Source organism: Podarcis filfolensis (assembly GCF_964270895.1).
Source record: "Podarcis filfolensis genome assembly, chromosome: 2".
Lineage (NCBI taxonomy): Eukaryota > Metazoa > Chordata > Lepidosauria > Squamata > Lacertidae > Podarcis > Podarcis filfolensis.
The window spans coordinates 100,404,689-100,425,216 of NC_139605.1; the positions used below are offsets into that span (position 1 = coordinate 100,404,689).

Below are 20,528 nucleotides of genomic sequence, written 5' to 3' on the forward strand. Positions count from 1 at the left end.
ACCAGATTTTCATAATCTCATTCTTCTTTTCCTTTATATCCATCTTAGCAGGCCTCTGGCTCTCCTTAATCATCTGCGGCATTATAGCTCCTCCTTCCTTTCCCTCTAAATTATCATGTATCTCTTTCCCCACTTTCTCAAATTTCTCGGATTTCTTTTCTTGTTTAGCTGCAAAATTTTTTAGCTCAGATACAAAAACTTTTTGTTCTGATACAAAGACTTGAGTCAAGTCCCTTCCAGTTTCAGCAAGTTTATTTACTGTTTCATTCAATGTTGTAACATTTATAGCCAAAACATTGCTTTGTTCTTGAATTTTCCCAGAAGAAGAAAAGTCTTTTCCAGTTCAATCTGTATTTTTCCACTTACAGCCATTCTTGTAATGTCCCAGAGCCCCCTCTAGAGGAGTTCTGGTTACTTAGTATTCCTTCCAGTTCCAGTCCAAAGGTCAAAATAACTTTTTCTCTTTATTTTCAACAATTTGTTACCTGAATGTAACAAATATAACCAGCCGAGGCAACAGAAACAAAGTTCTCTTTTTTCCCCAGCTTTGACAGCTAGTTTGACAGCTGTCAAAATCTTCTATGTCTCTTCAACAGGCTCTCTCACGGATCGCTCCCGGGTCCTGGGGGGTGTGTGGCATTTCCACTCTCAAAATTAGCTCTTATCCTCCAGCAAAGACACTTATACTGCCAAAACGTGAAATTAATTACTTTTATCCTCTCAAGAAGAAGGTGTTCTCTCAACCTTAGTTATCTAGTCCTTGCTTTAAGATGTTTACAAAACGGGGAGACGGACTTCCTCTTTGCGCCTTCCCCGCTCGTGCCAAATCAAAAAAGAAATTTTAAATCCAATTTCCGTATTACTCACGGGTTGTTACTTTTAGTCCAAATGTTCAAAGGAAGAAGTCAGCGCTCTCCGACCATGGCATGCGGCTTCACTCCGTAGGGGAAGCAGTCGACTCACAGCACCGCGCCTCACCCTGTCCCCCGTTCCGAAGCCTTTAAAAAGGCTCCTTCGTGGGTCGGGGGGCGCAAATGGTGCCCGCCGAGTCACCAGGTCCACAGGCTTCAGCGCCTGTGGTTTCTGAGGGTCCCCGTGTCGCCGCGGCGGCAGGACCCAACCCCTACTGAGCAGATTCCCTCCGGAGCTCGGAGGGAATCCGCCATTAGTCGATCGCGCTGAACCCGGAAGTGGACAGAACGAATTAAGTTCTTAACCCAAGGTACCACTGTACAGCGAGTCTTATACACTCAGCCTCACACCACTGGTACATCACTAAGGATGCAATCGTGTGTCTCCTGAGTGTTATCGCAGCAAACACAGGACAGAGCAGTGCTCCAAATCAGAAAGGAAGATCTGATGTCAGATGCCCCATTCCTCACCCCACCACAGCAATTTCTGCAGCCCTGGCCCAACCAGTGTCAAAATCCTCAGGGCCAGAAAGGGGGTGCAGGAGCCAGGGTGGACTGGGAAACTGTTGTAAACAAAATACAACAGAAACAACTTGGATCTGAAGCATCCCAAACCATCCTGGTGCCCCAACATGCCTCTAAATCAGGGACAGATTTATACTGGCATCCTGGATAGCTCAGTTGGTTGGAGTGTGGTGCTGATAAGGCCAAGGTCGCAGGTTCGATCCCTGTATGGGACAGCTGCATTGCAAGGGGTTGGACTAGATGATCCTCAGGGTCCCTTTCAACTCTACAATTCCATGATTCTATGATCTTGCATCTTTCCCTCCCAAGGTTTCAGATGGGTGGGAAACAGTTTAAAAAATAGTAAAATGGACAGAGGAGGGCAAGATTGGTGCTCCAACCTCAGCCTTAGGATTGCACCCTAAATGATACGTGACTATAATCCAACAGCATGAATGCACAGGGCTTTTTTTTCAGCGTCTCCACCCCCATCGTTCTGCCCGGATGCTGAGGTCCAGCGCCGAGGGCCTTCTGGCGGTTCCCTCATTGCGAGAAGCAAAGCTACAGGGAACCAGGCAGAGGGCCTTCTCGGTAGTGGCGCCTGCCCTGTGGAACGCCCTCCCATCGGATGTCAAAGCGATAAATAACTACCTGACATTCAGAAGACATCTTAAGGCAGCCCTGTTCAGGGAAGTTTTTAATCTGTGATATCTTAGTGTATTTTTGGTTTTCTATGGAAGCCGCCCAGAGTGGCTGGGGAAACCCAGCCAGATGGGCGGGGTACAAATAATAAATTATTATTATTATTATTATTATTATTATTATTATAGTTGGAACTCACCGGAACTCATTTCCGGCACCTCTCAGGTGGTCGCCATGGCCATTATGAAAGAACAAGAGAGGCACTTCTCCCCCCAGAAAAGCAGCACTGCTGATGCATATGATGTAGAAGCTCTGCTCACATCTGTTAACAGGGGGAAGAGTGCCATTTTAAATGAGGGATGTGGTTAACGCTTTACACCGCACTCCCTAATTTGTCCCGTCTGTGTCCTGCGGTACCATGAGGATGACAACAAGACAAGCTGTCCCCTCCTGCCGCAACGCCGCTCTGTCTAGCGGCGCCAACATCAGAGAGCCTAGGCTGGGTCAGCTGCCGAAGCAGAGGAGCTTGCACAATGGCTGTGCCTGTGAAGCATAAACTGGCTTTCTGCTCCGTTTCCCGGAACAGCAGCGCAGCTCTCCTCTGCTGACTCAGTGTGGCACATTCAGCTTCCTCTCTGGAGCTGGGATTCCCAAATTACAGCAACAAGGGATGGTAGCAGAGAGTTGGCAGCTCATGTAGTAAGAAGTCCAAGCTTCTCAGTTTCCTGGCTACACACAAGAGATGCTTCTCTCCAGGTAAAAAGAAAATATAAAGGCTCATTGTCAAATACAGTGGTACCTCAGGTTATAGGCGCTTCAGGTTACAGACACTTCAGGTTACAGATTCCGCTAACCCAGAAATAGTACCTCGGGTTAAAAACTCTGCTTCAGGATGAGAACAGAAATTGCATGGCGGCAGCAGCGGGAGGCCCCATTAGCTAAAGTGGTACCTCAGGTTAAGAACAGTTTCAGGTTAAGAACGGACCTCCAGAACAATTAAGTTCTTAACAAGAGGTACCACTGTATCCATTTGGAACAGCAATCTCACCACAGGGGTAAGGTAAAAAGGAAATTTACCGTGAGTTCCGGTTATCCAGGCTTCTCAGAGGGTACTGTGATTCATTCATCTCTGAGATGCATCAGAGCACTGCCACCTCCTGGCATGGGTGTCCAAATGGGTGCCCAACATCCTCAAGCCCCCCCCCCCAGATACCTTGTGCTACTTTTGCGCCAGGACTGTCCGGTGTGCTGGGGCAGTGTTGTGGAGCCACTCTCCTGGCCCTGCCTACCAAGGGAGGGGTGGGGCAGGGTAGGAGCAAGCTTGGGGTGCGTGGGCAGCCACACGGCACTCCCAAGTGTGCCCGCACAGCCCCACCCTCACCACTGCCCTATCCTCGAAAGTGGCAGTGATGTCAGAGTCCTAGGAGAGCAGCAAAGCCCCACCATGTCAGCTGCTTCTGCCAGACGCAGCACCTGAGGAGGAGTGCCTGTCAGCCGAACAATCCCTGGTGCACAAATGTGGCAGAAACCTGTGTGGTTTGAGCTCAGCAAACCACTTCCGAAAGAGACTGGTTCCACAGCGCTGCTGAAACACCGGGGGGGGGGGGGGAGGCGGCGGCACAGAAGTCACGCCAGGTGTAGCAAGGCTGTTCCTTCCAGCTGATCAGCAATATGACAACTTTGCAGGTATCCCAGCAGCCACTGACAGCCGAACTAGAAGTAGCTGGTCACACCTTTAACCTCCAAAAGGCTGTTGTCTGTTTAAAGTGGTGCCAAGGTATTTTCTACCAATTGATTCTCCAGTTCTCCATAAAGAGTAATGTGGAAACTTTGGAAATACCAGTTCAAACAGGAAGCAGAGGCATAGGGTGGGGGTGCGGTGGAATAGATGACCCCTCTCCCCCTTCTCAGGTGCACTGATGGGAGGAATTCAACACATTGCAGATCACACCACCTTTGCAAGCACCTCTGCTTCCTGATGGAACAGGCCGCTCTCCCCTGTGCTATTCCAGGTGTTTTGCTGACCTTAACCCTCAGAGTCCATTGTGGGGGGAGGCATGCCCCATTGCAATGGCAGAAGTCCTTGTGCAGGCTTCTGCAGGGGGCGCTCTATTAGGTGTAAAGGTAAAGGGACCCCTGACCATTAGGTCCGGTTGTGGCTGACTCTGGGGTTGCGGCGCTCATCTCGCTTTATTGGCCGAGGGAGCCGGCGTACAGCTTCCGGGTCATGTGGCCAGCATGACTAAGCTGCTTCTGGCGAACCAGAGCAGCACACGGAAATGCTGTTTACCTTCCTGCCAGAGCGGTACCTATTTATCTACTTGCACTTTGACGTGCTTTTGAACTGCTAGGTTGGCAGGAGCAGGGACTGAGCAACGGGAGCTCACCTCGTCGCGGGGATTCGAACCGCCAACTTTCTGATTGGCAAGTCCTAGGCTCTGTAGTTTAACCCACAGCGCCACCTGCGTCCCTTCTATTAGGTGAGTCCCACCCAATTTCTCTACTTATTGTAAAATATAAAAATAAGCATAATGAAGGTGTTCAAAACACACAACACACACTCCTGCTTAAATCTGCATCCAGTAGGCTCTCAGCACAGGTCTGGGAAGCGGTGTGTACACGCTGGCCACAATCCATACTTTTCCTATCCTGATGTTTCTTACAAAATGCCATGTTTTCTCCCAAACCAGCTATTCTCCAAATAGAGAAAAGGGATGACCGAGCTGTGTTTCAAATCAGCAATGTGTGCACAGCCTTACTGGAACTGCTGTGTGTTGTGCTGTATTTCCTTTGTTTCATCATACCTGCTACCCGCTCAGAGCAGCTTTTCACAATGTAAATGAGTTTGTTGCCCAACAGCTGTCATTATTCATTCCTTACCCAGCTTTAATTGGCCACAGAACTGGAGGCAGGAAATTGTTACCAAGGTATGTTGGTTTAGGGTTTAGAGAAACGAGCTGGGACTTCTGGCTTTCCCTCCCCCCCCCCTTTTTTTTTTTGCTCATCCAGCTTCAGGCATGCTTAGGACTAAAGACACAGTGGCTTGGCTAGTGTTGCAGCACCAAGTCAGAAGCAGCCTAGAAGTTTGGGGACAGGCTCCACCTTGGATTCTTTGAAATGGCCTCTGATCCAAACAGGTAAGTACCGGTAAGTCTCGCACGCTGCTCAGGGCCGCCAACCAAGCTGAGCAATAAAGAAAGGCAGCCGCCTACATCACGCCACATTTTGCTATTCTAAAATGTTATTTATCATAGAGAAGAAGTATACTTAACAAGAGTTCTTTCTAAGAACATCATTTTGCAGGCATGCTTTTAAGAAGCCTGCCTTGGCTGCTGGCAACTGACTTTCCCTGAAAGGGTTCTGTGCCTGGATAAGCAAATAGACAGGCTGAACTTAAGAACACTCCTTCCCCCAAGCTGGTCTTTGTTTGGGGCATCCAGAGTTCTGCAATTCTCTGTGGGTAGCAGTTTTGAAGGAAGCACCCTTCCAACATGACAGGAGGCTCTTAGGCTATATTTAACACCTGATACATGTCAAGGAAAAGGGCAACAAGAAACAGCTAGATTTGGTTTTGCGAAATACAGGTCTGCATCTAATACAGTGGTACCTCGGGTTACAGACGCGTCAGGTTACAGACTCTTCAGGTTACAGACTCCGGTAACTCAGAAATAGTACCTCGGGTTAAGAACTTTGCTTCAGGATGAGAACAAAAATCATGCGGCGGTGGCACGGTGGCCCCATTAGATAAAGTGGTACCTCAGGTTAAGAACAGTTTCAAGTTAAGAACGGACCTCCAGAACAAATTAAGTTCTTAACCAGAGGTACCACTGTACTGTACAGAAGGGGGGGAAATCACAGTTATTTTCCTCCCACCCAGCCATGTAGAGGTAAACTCAAATCATCCATCAGTGGGAGACTCCCTTGCGAGAAACTGTCAGCTCTCCTAAATTGTTCCGGAATTAACCGATATTTTATTGGTCTTTGGTTTTGAAGGTTTGGGGTTTCTATCATAGCAGTCCTCAACAGCTTCAGAGAACTGCTTGTTTTCAGGTCTGCTGTGAAACTGCTGCTCCAAATCCCCAGTTGGCACATGTAGCTAAAAAACAAATGCCGCCTTGTAACTGTGGGAAGTTAGGGAAAGTGCCCTGGAATTTGGAGACACCAAAGCTAACAAGCAGGTTTTTCTGCCCAGCACAGAATCTAAGCGGAAAGCTTCCTTCGTTTCATCAGGTCATCTATTGGCTTCTCTCTTCTTAGCCAAATACCTGATGGGTACAAGATGCTGACTATTTCTTACTGGGTGTGGGGACTGCGCATCTGTTACTCTCAATGAGCATCAAGGGATATCGAACATCATGACCATCTTCAACAACAATGCAAACAGCTGTTTTTCTGTAGTCTCCTCGCATAGCAACAAAAAGCTACTGAAGCACTAGATAGGAAGAGGAACGGATATTAGACCCCTGCCTGAGCAGCCCCAGGGCAACTGCGTAAAAGGAAGATGAAGAATACCATCTTCCCCCAGTTGCTCAAAAGGCTTCATATTCATGTTGTTAAGGAGGATACATACTGTACTTTTCCGTGTATAAGACTAGGTTTCTTATTAGAAAATAATGTTTAAAATTGGGGGTCATCTTATACACAGTTATAGCCTCCCCCCATTTTCTTAACTTGGAGTCCCCCAAAATAGGGGGCGTCTTATACACAGGGGCATCTTATACACGGGAAAATATGGTACGTGCAACAACAAAAGAGAAGTCATTGTGAGTTTTTCCCAGAGGTCCAGTTCAGATGTAGCAGGAAACCACTGAGTTTGATATACCACTATAATAATGGATGGTTGAATCATTTTTGCCATTGAAGTGTTCACTCTTGAACCTCTGCCATCTCATTCTATCCCTGGGTAGCTACTGGAGGCAGGAATAACTGAATTGTTGGGTTAAAACAAAAGCAGACCAATGCTTTCAAGTTCTGGTCTCTCAAGTGGTCACTGACTGCCCAAATGTGAAACCATTGTAATGAATAATGTCCCCAAACTGGACATATTGCACTTGGGATAATTATCCAGAATTTATGCCTAGCTGAAAATATCCTTGGGGGGCAAACACTGATATTATAATCCAAGTGAAAGTACCGTATTTTTTGCCCTATAGGACGCACTTTTTCCCCTCCAAAAATGAAGGGGAAATGTGTGTGTGCGTCCTATGGGGCGAATGCAGGCTTTCGCTGAAGCCTGGAGAGCGAGAGGGGTCGGTGCGCACTGACCCCTCTCGCTCTCCAGGCTTCAGGAAGCTCTGCGCAACCCTTGGGAGACCGGCGCGAAGCCGCGCCGGGCTCCTGAAGGTTGCGCAGAGCTGCCTGCATTCCGAAGCCTGGTGCGCGCTAAAGAGCGCGCCCAGGCTTCACACAGCTCTCCGCAAGCCTGGGGAGACCGGCACGGCTCCCTAGGCTTGCGGATAGCAGGCTGTTCTGGGGGCTGGGGTCGGGGGAAACTCGGGCTTCCCCCGTGCCTGGGGGGGAAATATTTTTTTTTCCTTTATTTCCTCCCCCCCCCCCAAAAATTAGGTGCGTCCTATGGGGCAAAAAATACAGTAAATCTGAAAAGCTCCAATGAACAGCTTAGTACGATCATGACAATGCAGTGAAGGGATCTTCTGCCATTTTGATGTAAGGCAATAACAATAATAATCTGAAAATAAAAGCAAGCATTTTCTCTCAGATATTCATATTGTCCAAGCAGCCTCAAGATCCAGTGTTTACATGGCCTATTTACTTCCCTCTCCTGCTCTGGCTGATGCCATTGTGGCCTCCAGCCTGGGAAGGAACCCTCCAGAAATCTTTTTAAGTAGAAATACTTGGAACAAATTCTGACAGATGCTTACATTCATAGGGGCCTGGAACTGGGCTCCCTCCACTTGTGCTAATCACCCCCTGGGAATGTTGTTGCCAAGAGCCTTTTAGGATTCAGATCTTGGAATGCAAATTTGTCCCGGGCCTTTTAACAGGCCACAACTTGTCTGGAAAGTAAGAGTTCTGGGGAAGGGAAGGGATAGGAGGGCAAAGGTGGAATTGAAAATAAAATCAATGCAGCTTTTAACAGTGTCTGGCTTTTAAAAAATATATATGTATATTTTATCCTGCAATGAAAAAGTAATGAATAATCTAATTTCCAAGAAAGGCTCCAAGTCAGATGCTGTTCCTCAAGGAAAGGAGGTTCACTGAAAGGAGGTTCACATCTTGTTTTCCATCTAAGTTGTCTTGTTTCCTAAAAACCTGTAATCCTCTTCTGTACTCCCACCACCTCTGCTGCTGTGGGGAGGTACGGCAGGACCCTCTGCCACCGCAGGGAGGCCTGACAAGGCCCTCTGTCACTGTGTGTGTGTGTGTGTGTGTGTGTGTGTGTGTGTGTGTGTGTGTATATATATATATATATATATCGTGATATATCGTGATATATCGTGATATTTAGCTGGTGATAATATTGAAAAAATCAGATATCGCCCAGCCGTAGTGGCAACAAGTCTCTGTGTTCTGTGGGGCTTGTTCCCTAGCAAATGTGTTCAGGAAAGCAGCCTTAGAAGAGGAGAATCACTTGTGTTTCACACAGTATCCTGCATCATCAGGTGGAGAGTTGCCATCGCCAGCTCTCAAATGCAATACAGAATGGGAGCGCACAGGCCCACTTCACTAAGTGACCAGCCTGATGGAACACCACAGCATGCCACCATCTCTACGGAATGGGTGCATCAAGAGAGCGCTACCGAAAAGAACGAGACGGATTGGAACAGAATACATCGGTGGTAAGAGGTGTAGCTCCAAATCTGGAATGCACTGTGCTGCTGCTGCACATTATGCCACCTCCATGTGCAACAATCTGCTGGCACTAGTGCAACACGAGTCTCCATCCTGCCCATTCTCTCACTAGTTTAGTTAAGACAGGCTTCCTCAACCTCAGCCCTCCAGATGTTTTGGGACTACAATTCCCATCATCCCTGACCACTGGTCCTGCTAGCTAGGGATCATAGGAGTTGCAGGCCAAAAACATCTGGAGGGCCGAGGTTGAGGAAGCCTGAGTTAAAATAACAGATGTTTTGCCTGTGTCGGGGGACTGGATTATAGAGGACCTTCAACTCTAATCATTGCATGGAATGGCAGCTTCAGTTGCATATGGAGGAATTCAGTGTTGCACTCTTCTAATTGTTCCGTCAGCTTGCCTGAGGGAATGCACCTCTCTCTGTGCAAGGTTCTGGGGGGTTCACCAGACCTCCCAGAGCCAATTTGGTGGGGGACGTGGGGGCATGAGAAGGCGGGGGCGTGCCATTGGAAATCTCAATGGGACTTAATCAATCACTTCCTTTTGAGGACCCATGCAGAGGATTGTACTACAATAGGACTGGTTTCAATAAACAGGTCACATTTTCAAATAATCATAGCATCTATGGTGAACAAAAGAGATCACTGATTGTGCAACGGACCAGGTAAAGGGACCCCTGACCGTTAGGTCCAGTCGCAGACGACTCTGGGGTTGCGGTGCTCATCTCGCTTTACTGGCCGTGGGAGCCGGCGTACAGCTTCCGGGTCACGAGGCCAGCATGACTAAGCCACTTCTGGCGAACCAGAGCAGCGCATGGAAACACCGTTTACCTTCCTGCTGGACCTATTTATCTACTTGCACTTCGTGCTTTCGAACTGCTACGTTGGCAGGAGCAGGGACCGAGCAACGGGAACTCACCCCGTCTTGGGGATTCGAACCGCCAACCTTCTGATTGGCAAGTCCTAGGCTCTGTAGGGTTTAACCCACAGCGCCACCTGTTAGGGCAACCAAAATGTTCTGCCCGCTGCGTTAAAACTAGAAAAACAATCGTCTCTACTGCAAATGAACAAGAAGGTTTTCCCTGTCTTATCTGTGACAGAAATGGAAAGGCGAAACTGACAAAGGCACTGACGTTAAGCATCAAGAGAAAATGAAATTTCAACAGTGGAAACTGTCGACTTAGCGAAAATGGCACCCTTCAGATGTTCTTGGACTCTTTCCCCAGCCAATATGGCCAATGCTGAGGGATGATGGGAGTTGTAGTTAGGCAATATGTGGAAGATACACCTTTGGTTACCCCTGGAGTAGAGGGACACAAAAGTTCACATTAAACTGTAATCACAAGTGAATTACAGCACAATCCTATGTATGTTTTCTCAGAAGTAAGTCCCATTGAATTCAACTCTAATTGCCACTATCATTTGCACCAATATACACAGTGTGGCCATTGGAGGTGTGGCTGGCATTGGGCATCAGGTTATGCTAAAAAAATTGCTAAATATGTTTTTAAAAAATGCTTTAAAAAAATTACTCAGGCATAATGTTATAATGGTTATGCTGTTAGTCTGCTTTGGTTTTATTAAACTGGTCCAAACCTGATTATTTTTTTACAATGTGATTGTATTTCCTATTGATACGATTGGTTTAGTTGTGCCCACTGGTATCCATAGGGATCAGGGGCGGTTTAAAATTATTTCAATTAATAAATGCAAATAATGATCCCAAATGCCTTAAAAATTCCTGCTGTAATGCCGACTCCAAACTAAGCCTACTTTCAAAAAGAAAAAGGAAAGAAACACAGTGATAGTTCATTAGGTGGTGTTGCCTTTGTTCAATTTGTGCCATATTTACAGAACACAAATAGGGGAAAGATTACAATAATGCACCTGTTTTCAAGTTGGCTCGCCCTGGCAAAATCTGTGCAGCTCACTGCATCAGGGTCACAATGAGCAAATCAAACTCTATGCATCTCAAAGGGAAACTAGCTGTGGCCATTCCTCACCTCAAGGCCTAATCTCAAGGACAGCGTGTGCTCTCGATGTTCAAAAACAACACTGTGCAAGTCTTCAAGAAAGATTGTTAACAGAACTTTGGCACTGAAGCCCTTCATCTTGTTGACGCTGCTACAATAATGAGTCATGACATGCTGCTTATGAAGAATTATATTTCTAAGTGAATTAAACTACAACCTGCCCTATGAACCGACGCTTGTTCCATATTCCCCTTTTAGCCACTGGACGTACAATTTTGCAAAAAAAACCATGTGCCATAAGAACATGATGTCCCTTGCCATTCAACACAGAGTGTTTCATAACTTATTTTATGCAACAGCTTGAATAACAGAAAAAGCACAGAGACACATAGCAACCAAAGGATGTTCATCATAGCAGAGGTGGAAAGATACTAGTGGCAATAAAGCTAACCATAAAAACAAACTTCACAAGTAGAATTATGAATTGATTGACTCAATGTATCATCTTGGTCTCTTGTGCTATGTTATGACCACGTGCTAATCCGTCACCATGTTGGCAGATCTCACTAAAAAGCCTCTTCTTTACATCACCAACACACAAGGTGCAGTTCATCTGTTTACAAAAAGGGATTTTGACAACCACAGCTGAGGTCATTTCATTTATTCATTTCTACCCAAAATGTTGACTAAAAATTAGACCCAGGGTGACATTACAATGGCTTTAGCACAAGTTAAGCAGAAGAACAGATAAACAAACAAATGACGAAAAACTTCAGTGGCAGCTAGAATGGTGACTGGGAGTGGCTGCCGAGACCATATAGCACCGGTCCTGAAAGACCCACATTGGCTCCCAGTACATTTCTGGGCACAATTCAAAGTGTTGATGCTGACCTTTAAAGCCCTAAATGGCCTCGGGGCAGTAAACCTGAAGGAGCACCTCCAACCCATCGTTCAGCCCGGACACTGAGGTCCAGCTCTGAAGGTCTTCTGGTGGTTCCCTCACTGCGAGAAGTGAGGTTGCAGGGAAACAGGCAGAGGGCCTTCTCGGTAGTGGCGTCCGGCCTGTGGAACAGCCTCCTATCAGATGTCAAGGAAATAAACACCTGACTTATAGAAGACATCTGAAGGCAGCCCTGTTTAGGGAAATTTTTAATGTTTGATGTTTTGTTCTGTTTTTGATATTCTGTTGGGGGCCGCCCAGGGTGGCTGGGGAAACCCAGCCAGACCAATGGGGTATGTATCTATGTATCAATAAATAAATAAATAATAATTATTATTACTACTACTACTACTACTACTACTATTCAGCAGCGAGGATATAACAGCAGACACAGCAGTATCAACAGGGAAAACCCACTGTACAGTATACTGCTGAATTGGAGGACCCCATCATTTGCAGGACTTTGCAAGCAACTGACCTAAAGACTTGGCTGCGGACTTAAACACAGAAAGCACTTTCAAGCAAAGGACCCTCTCAGGGCTCAAAGAGAGAGAAGACTACTTGTAACATCTGTAAATAGTGTGTGCATGCACAGTGGTGTTTGTTGTTGCTGGTCTAGTAAAGACAACTCTCCTAAATGGCTGTTTTCTGTGGTAAGCTTAACCGCTTGGTTGAGCTTCAGAGGCGCTACACCCAACAAAACTCCAACAGTGATTAGGAGACAAAATCAGAAAATGTGGATGCATCTGGGCCAATTACTGCCAAAGACACCCCAGCTTTCCATCAGGGCTCAGCACTCCTGTTGGGAGAACCCAGACCTTGCACACGCCCTCATCAAGGCAATTTTTTACCTTCTCTTTGAATTTGTCTCAAAACATTCATTTGATGCCATGAAGATGTCTCTTAAAATGGTTCATCTGAGACTTGCTGCCTACATACGGCACAACCTTTGCCAATCCAATCATGTCACCATGAACCCTTCATGTCATGCCCTGCCTTTACCATCATAATTGGAATATTGCAAAAGAGAACATTCTGTCTTATGGGGACGCTTCTTCTCCTTCTTAACTGCTTGCCCCCAGGGTTAAGCTACAGCACCCACAATTTTTTTACTAAATTGAATACACAAAAACCACAGTGAAATCTGAAATGCCCAGTGGGAGCTAGTGTGCAGGAGCTTGCAGTAGGGGCAGGCTTTCAAAACAACATACAGAATTTCATCTTTAGGTTTCCAGTTTGTGGCTGGGAGAGGCAAGAGGGTAGTGTTTAGAAAATGTGCCCTCTGATAACTGCCCTGCAAACTGCTGTTCTCATGCTTACGCTTGCTGGTCTCGCATTATCATGTGAACAGAAAATGACAGAGTGTAGACGGGTTGGGGGTGGGGGTTTGCCCTACTTACAAATTGATAATGGACACAGTTGCCGGAGCCAGGACTCCAGGCTGAATGAGAACTTAATGATGTCCCTGTTTGTTCAGGCAAAGACTAGCACCAAGCACCCTGGGGCCTATTTTTGTTGTTTCTCTTGTTTGGTTTCAGAATCCAAAGCAATTAAGAAAAGAAATCTGTTGTGATGTGAGGGAACAAAACCCGGTTTTGCCTTGAAAAGCAAAGGAAATGGGAGTCACCTGGCCATCAACGAGAGAGAAAGAAAATGACAGGAGGCAAGCAAAGCTAAAGTGGGGAAAGGAGATTGCATCAGCCTACCGGCTCCAGCAAGACTTGAGGCAAAGACCTCCTATGCACACCAATTTTAGTACAGTCGTACCTTGGAAGCCGAATGCCTTGGGAGTCAAACGTTTTGGCTCCCGAATGCCGCTAACCCGGAAGTGAGTGTTCCAGTTTGCAAACATTCTTTGGAACCCGAACATCTGACACGGCTTCCGATTGGCTGCAGGAGCTTCCTGCAGCCGATCGGAAGCCATGCCTTGGTTTCTGAATGTTTGGGAAGTTGAATGGACTTCCGGAACAGATCCCACTCGACTTCCGAGGTACCACTGTAATAATATTATTGGTCCATTACATATTTTGGATGCACATATGCTCCACTCTGTGGGTGTGTTATTCCACTAGTAGTGAAAGAATAGCACCATACATAGCTCCAAATATTTCTGGAATTATACAACCTTTTCTACTAAATCTTTGAAGAAGAATATATTAAGTCAGTGCTGCAACCTTTAATAATAATAATAATAATAATAATAATAATAATAATAATAATAATAATAATATCATGAATTAGATGGCATTCTAATTTCTCTAATTTACAGCTCTGGCTGTGTACAGTAAAGAATTCCCTACATGCATAGGACAGCCTGAATTCCCTGAACGCTCTCCCACTCCTCACTAGGTCTTATGCAGTTGTCGTTGCAAGTGGCTAATATTACATATGGCTTCTCAAAATTTAACATGCACGTAGAGCAAGTTCTAAATCTTGGAAATACTAAGAACATAAATTGTAAAATTCACTTGGTGCATGTGATAAGTTCTGAGAAGCCAAACATGATGTCAAACTGATGCCTTGCTCAGGTTTTGGAGATTTCCCTCAGCAAAACAGCATCTTGTTCATGAAAAAAGGAAGTATTTTTCAATACTCCTTTGAGTTTGAGGCTAGGTGCAATCTCCAAGGGCCAAATTAGGAAAACTTCAGAGTTCACCACGAGAGTTCAGAAGTCCTCACTTCTTCCTCAACACAGTCTCGTGAAATTATATAACCAAGGACTGTGTCCCTCCTGCTCAGGAAACCCAAGGTAAGCAAGCAAAAAATTATGTACCCCACCCACCACACCCTCAATTAAAGGAACGCTTTAAATAATAACACCATGGAGAGTGCTGCTTAGATTTTTCACTCCAGGCAACGAAAAATCTCAGGCCTTTCCATCTGGAATGTTGATAAATTAGGATGCAAAAAGCTGATTTGGACTATGGACTGCATCCTGTTGTTGCCACCGAGGGCAAAAAGAAACACACCGTACCACTGTAATAAAGGCCACACTATTTCCACACAAAAATTCAGCTAAATATTAAGGTTAATTCCATACCTGGTGTCCTTTGTTCGACTGCCCGAAGAGGACCTCAGACACATCCATACCATCAAACTGTCTGTTGGGAGGGAGGCTTGCGTTTGCCAGAGACACCAAGGTAGGGAATATATCTAAAGTGCTGCAGGAGAGAAGAGACTGTGATCAGAAGAACACAGGACAGGAACAGTGTTCAAGAAGCAAGAGCTACTTCACCATGAAGGAGAGCTTTGGAGGAAATAAAATTAACACTTCCCCCCTCGGTCGTAACACATTCTACACCAAAAGTACAGAATTCAGATGAGTACCTCACTTACGCAAAAAAGCAACAACCCTATACCGACCAGACTGGGCCTCCTCTTTTTCAGGTTGGTACGTGTGTGTTTTAAGAAACAAAGAAATTCAATTCCCAAACACAAATCCAACTACAAAATATAGCATTTGCACATACTGACTATTTTGCCTTAAGGGTTGGATTCATTGTCAGGACAGTTCCTCAAGGATTAGATTTGGGGAAGGATGTAGGGGTGGGGAAAGGTCACAAAAATGGTGGGGAGAAAATAGATATATTGATTTGATATTGAGGGCAGCAATTGTACAGAAAAAGGATCTTTGTACAGGACACTCAAACCCAACTTCTCAAATGCTAATCCGCCAAGTAATATGCTCCGAGGCTCACATTAGACTGAAATTATTTACATCCATATCAATTAGCACATTTTAATGAGCGAGCACCCCCTTTTACAAATGTTAATTTGCTAGGAGGAAGCTGGCTATATCGCTGAGTCACCCAAGAGAAGGGTGGTCCAGTGCCTGCAGTTCTTGATGGAAAATTAATGAATGCCTAGTGGACACAAATACCATGTGGAAAATTTCTAATGCCTCAAGTGCAGAATGGGTTCCCAAATTATGGAGCAGCATTATGTTGTCATTTCCACTTATCGTCTCCAGTTCTTGATCACGAAGACAGTGGCCTCACTGAGGTTTGTTCTGAGGTAAATATGATGGGAGGGATGCTAGCATATAATGAACGAGACTTCCTTATGCTGCGTCAGACAGATGCCCAGCGGGGTTGTATCTGGGGAAGAACTGGGCCCAGGTGTTTGATGATGAGTGACATCCTTGCTCTGCTGGCTCCACTCCTCTCTTTCCAAGGCCAGGTGCCCAGAAAAAGTAGACACGTCCCTTATATATGCACCTGCTTCCCCCTTACCACTGGGCCTTCCTTTCCTGCTGTCCCTATGCCATTGGAGTGCCAGAGGGCAGCTCAGTAAGGCCAGAGGGAGTTAGCAACTCCTTCAGAAAATACAGAAAGGTGGGCTCAGTTGTGATGGCGCATAGTCTCTGAACCACTTGATGCACATGAGTTCCAGAAGAGACCCAAGCAACAACCCAGACGTGTATGGAACCATACAAAGCACCCACAGAAATACCAAGATTTGAGCTCCAAGTTCCATAAAACCTCAAGGCCACATAGCTTCCTGTCAAGACTTGCATACTGGTGGGGAGCCTGGGTGGGTCAACATAAACTTCTATTGTGCGCTGCCGGGTCCAGCTGCACAGAAACACTACAATGATGCAGTCCTTGGCGATAAAACCACAGTGGCAGGATTAAATAAGCAGGGTAAATACATCAGAATTATGCCATGCTGAGCACATCAATTCACTTTCTAGGAAAATATGGTTTCACTTATGTACAGCACAGCAGCTTCCATAGGAAGCCAGGATGGAAAATGAGAGTGGCATTGGGTTCTGGAGTTGCCACCAACAACCCTGTCAACATTTCCACTGCAGTCTTCTTATTTCACGAAGCCACGAAACACATTGTTTCACTTGTTTCACTGAGCCACGAAACACATTATTCCATAATCATATACTTGATACACAGCACATGGAGTGTGGTACTGAAATAACACACACACAAACACAGTCAGCTGGGTGATCTGACATCCTCCAGCAACCAGTACAATATGGGAAATGGATTACTGAAGCAGCTCAACAGAAGATGGTCAAGCTTGTAATTGGTCCTAATCACCTGGAGATTGAATCAATTCAGCTGGTTTCTTCAAATTAGTATGCAAGTAGGCTAAATCTTCTTGTATATCACAGACACAAGGGATGTCTTCAAGCAAGGGATTTCCCCTGGATTCCTGGGAGAGGAAGAGCTAACGCACCTCACATCTTCCACATCAGTTGTGGTTTAATTAATATCATTTTATTTTCTTATGGTTGTCTTTTTAAATAAGCCAGGCAGTATTAGGGATGCTCAAGGAATTCATTCTTTGACCATTTTACAGTGGTACTTCGGGTTACATACGCTTCAGGTTACAGACTCCGCTATCCCAGAAATAGTGCTTCAGGTTAAGAACTTTGCTTCAGGATAAGAACAGAAATCGTGCTCTGGTGGCACGGCAGCAGCAGGAAGCCCCATTAGCTAAAGTGGTGCTTCAGGTTAAGAACAGTTTCAGGTTTAGAAATGCTTACTCTGAGACAAAACACATTGAGAAATTCATATTTTGTGCAAAAATACATATTTAAATGTATTACTTATTTATATCTTAAAATTAATATACTCCTCGACTGTAAATAAAACCTTCAGAGCAGTTTGTGTTCTTGTGCTGCAATGTAATGCATTCTTAAAATCTTTGAATGTTAAGTTAACATTGTTTTGGTGGAACACAATTTGGGAGAGTTCCCCTAAAAGGCAGATAATGTCCATTATTAGGAATCATAGGCAGGTTTGCAGAGGGAATATGGAATCTTGAGGTTCCAGGCACTTTCGCTTTGCTGGCTGTGCTGTGCAAACTAGCAGACCCATTTTCAAAAGCAATTTTCAGGCTTGGAAAACTTGGCACAAAACACCTAACTTCTCAGATATTGCCACTCCATTCCCTTCCTGGAACACCCAGATTTTGCTGTGGGAAGCATGAATACGCAGGTTATAAGAGACCTTTTTGAGAATGGCAAGCCAATTAGCAGAGAAAACATTGTCACAATGATGCAGCGGTACAGAAGAAATTGGTTGCATGCGGTCCAAGTACAAAGCTTTTCTAGCACACTGGAGAAAATGCCGTGAATTCACAAAAGTTTGAAAGTGTTTGTAAGTATGTGCCTCCAGCAAGCTTACCAGGAAAAAAGAGAACAGTTTCACTAATTAATAACCTATTTGTTGAGGGTTTTTTGTTTGTTTTGTTTTTTTTCAAACTAGGGGATTAGAAATGGTGTGGGAGACAGACCAGGGTCTGTTATTTGAGATTTAGCTTGGGAGGTTTTATAGAGAGGAACACCACCCTTCAAAACAGTTTCAACGTTAACAAGGAAGTTCTTAATTAAACTGATGCATCGGTGCATAGCTGTCAACCATCCCTTATTTGGCGGGAAAGTCCCTTATCCCAGCGCCGTGTCTCGCTGCTGTCCCTTGTTGATGATGTCCCTTAAATTTCCCGGGTTTCAAAGGAAGCAGCTCCTCTCCCTCCCTCCCTGCCGGCCAGGGAGGAGGGAGGCTCCAATTGTGTTGCTTGGCTGCGTTGCTCACCCAAAAAGGAGCCTAAGAACGACTGGGGGGTGGAGCTTGCATGCCTTGTGCCGATCAAATCGGCCACGTTGCCTGGGGACTCGCCTTTGCTCAGCGCTTCCCAGCGGAGAGGTGCTGGTGGTTTTCCTTGCTGCATCCCCTTTGCCGGGTTGCTGCGCTGTGGGAACCACCGCTTGGGGCTTTGTTTGGCTGCTGGCTGGGCTTTCTGCCTTTGGCTCGGAGGGGCTCAGAAGTTGAACCTATCTGTGCTCGTAAAATCCCTTATTTTGGCTGCTGATCCCTTATTGTCGAGGCTGCTGGTCCCTTATTTTCAATTCTGTAAGTTGACAGCTATGCATCGGTGACACCTTACATTAGTTAAATTAATACATTTTTTGCACAATCAACCAAGTGAAAGGGCAAGTGAAAGCAAGTATCTTGGGTGATGCCTTGATAGTTAAAGCCTGCTTTCTGTTTCCCTTCTAGCTACATAACCTGATGATGCACATTCCCAAAGTCACATGCAGCGAACCAGAACTCTTAGATAAGGCACCTACGCACACAACAAACAGCCACTGCTCGATCTATAGAGCTCTGCCAAGGCACTTCGCCGCAAAAAGATGGCACAATTTCTTCCTTATTCATTTGGGCGACCTACTTTACTGACCTACTTTTTAATGAGCAGGAAAATCATAAAGTCATTGCGGGCACTCGTCATCAAATGCCGTTAAGCGAAGCAGTTTGGCACGGCAGATTTTGGTGGAAAGGCACCAGCTCCACCCCTTGAGGCATGGGAAATTGATAAGCATTTTCCGCTCAATGGAAGAGAAAATGAGCGCCTGCTCCCCAGCTAGAGGTCTAGGAAAAAGAGTTGGCTCTGCACAGGCTGAGAACCCAGGTGTGTAAATGCAGAGGAACCACAGACAGAAAAAGAAGGACGAGTTTTAAGATTTGCAGTGACACAGAGAAGGAAAAGCATAGCAGCGAATGCTGGGAAAATAATAATAATAATAATAATAATAATAATAATAATAATAATAATACTTTATTTATACGCTGCCCATCTGGCTGGGTTTCCCCAGCCACTCTGGGCAGCTTCCAACCGAATATTAAAAACAATACAGCGTCAGACATTAAAAACTCCCCTAAACAGGGCCGCCTTCAGTTGTCTTTTAAAAGTAACATAGTTTATTGCCTTGACATCTGCTGGGAGGGCGTTCCACAGGGCGGGCGCCACTACCGACAAGGCCCTCTGCCTGGTTCCCTGTAACTTGGCTTCTTGCAGTGAGGGAACCGCCAGAAGGCCCTTAGCGCTGGACCTCAGTGTCCGGGTAGAATGATGGGGGTGGAGACACTCCTTCAGGTATACAGGACTGAGGCCGTTTAGGGCTTTAAAGGTCAGCACCAACACTTTGAATTGTGCTCGGAAACGTACTGCTTTCTCTATGGCTCTGCACTTGCCATACACACACACACACACACACACACACAAACACACACACATATATGAGACAAGTAGAGACAAACAGAAATAAAACACCAATTAGGAAATGGAAAGTGCCTTAGAAAATACAAGAGACAACAAATGGACAGCTAAAAGCACCAGGTGAGCCTCCCTGGGTGGGGAAGGGATTCCAAAGGAACAGTCCTCTGCAACTTAACCCTCCATACGTAATCCTGAATGTGGCTTTGAACACTCAGTTGTGGGGCAACCTTTGTTCACAGAGAAGCTTCTGAGCTAAGTCCATATATCCTGATTTCCACCTGTTCATTATTCACCACTTCTAGTGGGTCCCAGATTCTCAAAGGCCGTCCGTGCACAACCTCTGACGTCAACTATTCATGCACGGCAGTTCGTCAATGTCAGAGAACTGCCATCGGCTCAGGGGCGAGAGGGGAAAAGCCGGATGGATTACAGAGAGTCCCCAAAGATTGTGGGAAGCAGCACCTCCTCAGCGGAGGAGAGTAATCACACCTCCGGTCGGAGGAGGCAAGGCAGGCGGTGCCAGGACACCTTGCCTGGGCAAAATGGGGAGGAGAGAGGTCCTCCATTACCCACGCCCTCCCTGCGCAGTAGGCTTCCGCGCCAAGAGGGGAGGTGCAGATTGGGCGTCAAGAAACTACTCTGCTGGGGAAGGTTTAAGGACCGCCCACTCACAGATTCTGCCAGTGAATGAGCGAGCCACGGAATAGTGGCGCTCTGCATGGTGAA

General features: G+C 45.9%; 1 protein-coding gene across 17 annotated transcripts in view; it reads right to left on the bottom strand.

Annotated features, from left to right (window-relative positions):
- Window positions 1–20,528, bottom strand: part of ARSG (arylsulfatase G) — a 122,521-nt gene that overhangs the window by 19,876 nt on the left and 82,117 nt on the right. For all 17 annotated transcript variants that reach the window (XR_014544423.1, XR_014544424.1, XR_014544425.1 and 14 more), the window contains one exon: window positions 14,824–14,944. Coding sequence is in view for 11 of the 17 variants with exons in the window: in XM_083598792.1 (XP_083454918.1) it covers window positions 14,824–14,944 (121 nt within the window). In the remaining 6 variants the exon portion in view is untranslated. The remainder of the gene's footprint in view (window positions 1–14,823; window positions 14,945–20,528) is intronic.